Source organism: Ipomoea nil, unplaced genomic scaffold (assembly GCF_001879475.1).
Source record: "Ipomoea nil cultivar Tokyo-kokei standard unplaced genomic scaffold, Asagao_1.1 scaffold2779, whole genome shotgun sequence".
Classification (NCBI taxonomy): Eukaryota; Viridiplantae; Streptophyta; class Magnoliopsida; order Solanales; family Convolvulaceae; genus Ipomoea; species Ipomoea nil.
The window spans coordinates 2,694,644-2,697,693 of record NW_017619207.1 but is presented as its reverse complement, the minus strand read 5'-3'; the positions used below and the strand labels follow the sequence as shown (position 1 = coordinate 2,697,693).

Here is a 3,050-nt window from a genome sequence, read left to right as displayed (position 1 = left end):
TAAAATTAATATTAAAATTACAATATTTTTGGTTTGTAATATAAACCTTTAAACCAATATTGTGCATATTGGAGTTCTTTGTCAATTTCCAGATTGGAGTTCTTTGTCAATTTCAACGCCTTGATAAACAACCGGATAATCTCCAGATTGGAGTTCTTTGTCAATTTCAACGCCTTGATAAACCGTAAAATTTCCCCACATTGTGAAAATAATAGGTTTAAGCCTATGAAGTTAATAAGGAATTTATAAAAAAAAAATTAATAAAGAATTTATAAATAGATCATGTCAAGCTTAGTTGACAATAATATTTTATTTGTTGTTACACAATGCAAGAAAATATAAAATAAAGTATAAATAATTATGGTTATTTCCAAGCTATAATAGACAATTCAAAACTTTCAAATTTAAATAAATTAAATAAACATACTCTTCATCAACGATCACAAAATCATTAGCTTTTTGTTGTCCTATCTTGTTGGTGACAATAAATTCTCTAGGTAGTTTAGAAATCACAACTCCAATGACATCTACAAATAATATTAGAATTAGATTGATACAATATGTTCAAAATATAAATAATTGTTCACAAATAAAAAACACATGGAAAGAATCAAAACTCACTAATTGCTTGTCTTTTAGATTTGTAGGCATATAATTGTCCAAATGGTTTTGTATCCATGTCAGAAGAAGGTTGCAAATCCAATTGTTGATCATCATTAACATCTTGTATAAGAGTTTTCCTATTAATTGACCAAACAAACCTATATCTCTCATCTAGGACATTGAAAAATTTATTAGCACGAGAGACTAATGCATTAGAGATAATATATGTGGAGTTTAACTTGAGCCTTTCATCAAGCAGTTCAATATCATTCTGATAAGTCATTCCTTGAACTTTGTTGCCCTATAATTATATTTCAAAATAGATGTCAATAATTATTAAAAAATATAACAAATATTTAGAATCCACATATATGCATAATAGAATTATGGTGAAAATTGAGAATGATAAAAGGAGTAACCGCTTCATCTTGAAATGTTATAGGTTTGTACAAGTTTCCAGGTTTGGTCTTTGACTCTCTTGTGTTCAACTTTTCAATAACACAAACCTTACAACTCTATTGTTTTATCTCAGTTGTGATTTGAGGAATTAGAAGGTGAGATTCCATTTCTGTACAATAAATAATATTATACCTTAAATTAGAAGAGAATATTTAAAAATATTATATATATATATATATATATATATATATATATATATATATATGTATGTATGTATGTATGTATGTATGTATGTATGTATGTATGTTATGAACATGTAGTAGTAGTACAAGATATTCATGAAAGCATGTGCATCAGAGGGGAGGGAGAGTGGAGTAGATAAGCATAAAAACTATACAACATTCTTAGCATATCAGAAAAAGATATATATTTTCATGGAAATACCGGTCTTTTGTTAGTGTGTTAATTTGTTGCGAAAAACTTTTAATTTAGGGGGTGTAAATTTATTCAAACAATATAGCTCAAGACAGAGTAAAAAAGTTTTTTAGGAAATGAATTGAACTTGCATTTTTATGAGTATTATTTATTGTGAAATAAAATCTCTCTTTGTCATATCAATAAAAATTAAAGTAAAATACTAATTATTTTTTTTTTGGTAAGAGAACTAAACTGAATAAGAATTTCAAGACATGGATCAAGTTCCCTTTTTTACATCTTATCCTTTATGCGCGATGCAACCATCATAACAAAAGACCGAATAGTGAGGGGAAAATCATCTATAGCTTAAAATAATGTGGTTCCTAAACATCCAAAAGCACAATAAAAGCACTGGATAGTGAGGGGAAAATCATCTAGCTTTGCTCAGCACAGTTCTGCAACTGTGAATAACTCAGTCCCTTAGATGTTCATAATGAGTTGTGATCATCCTCGCAAATCATTACAGGTCTGTAGAGATCATCAACATTCAACACATCCACCATTGACACAAGAATAAATCAAACAAATCAAGAGAAAGTAATGTAGATGCACCAGTGTAGTCCAACAACTTAGAGAAACAATGAAGCACTGGAAGTAGAAAGAACATCACACCCATTTTGACTCCCTTAGAAAAATTATTGCAAATCCACTCCCCATTGTAGTGAGTTTGTTTAGTTATACCAAAATACCAATAAGAAAATAAGTCCTCATCACACTGCTCATGTTACTGTATGCTACATATCATTAAAAATAATTCAGGAGTAGAAGTGATAGACAAAAACTTTCTATAACAACTCAAATTCTCAAACAATTAAGCGTGTGAAGATAGCAAGTGTGATGGAGGGATGTGATCCTAGACTTATGGTTTATCTTTGTCAAACAACCCATATCCGTAGTTGCGAGTCTACTTCATATCATTATCTCATATATAGAGAAAAGAACAACATCACATCAAGAGAGTTTATTTTACTTAAGTCATTATTAGACCCATATAACAATTACTACATATAAAATTTGACCAATGAACCTCAACTACTCTCTTGTATTATACTCTGAATTTTCACAGTGATCATTATATGTTGCTGTGATATACACCACAATATGATGATCATCATGATTTGCTTTTGCTTGTTGATGAGGTTCATCACCAGACGAAACAGCGGAGGGCAGACCCGGATTTTGAGTTGTAGCATGTAAATAATTAGATGAGGGGTTTAAAAATTGAATAATAGATAACACTAATGTGGCCTTGTTTAGTGGCAGCAATGGAACAACACTGGAACAGGGAAAAGAAGAAAAGAAGAAAAAACGGTGGAGTGAGACAGAAGAAACCATCCATGTTGGTCAGGTCCGCAACTTATCATGAGATAAGATTTTCAGTTTTCCACATAAGTTCCCAAAAGAGTACTATCAAGATAGAAATGCATTTTCAGTTTCACAAAAAAACTTACACTTCTACCATCACCTATAAAGCCAACCTTGATTCACTATGTTTTTAAATGAACATCATATGCATTACAAACCGTGACACTGAAACCTTAACCACCAGAATTGAATTCTCTACCTAAACA

The 3,050-nt window shown here is 30.4% G+C and overlaps 1 protein-coding gene across 1 annotated transcript; it reads right to left on the bottom strand.

Moving 5' to 3' along the window:
• Window positions 1–81: 81 nt before the first annotated feature.
• On the bottom strand, window positions 82–1,171 carry LOC109157310. The gene is made up of 4 exons (XM_019305210.1): window positions 843–1,171; window positions 622–774; window positions 428–527; window positions 82–223 (listed from the first exon to the last, which is right to left on the bottom strand). The coding sequence occupies exons 1-4, from the start codon at window positions 871–873 to the stop codon at window positions 82–84; spliced, it is 426 nt and encodes a 141-aa protein (XP_019160755.1). The 5' UTR covers window positions 874–1,171.
• Between the last annotated feature and the right edge of the window lie 1,879 nt (window positions 1,172–3,050).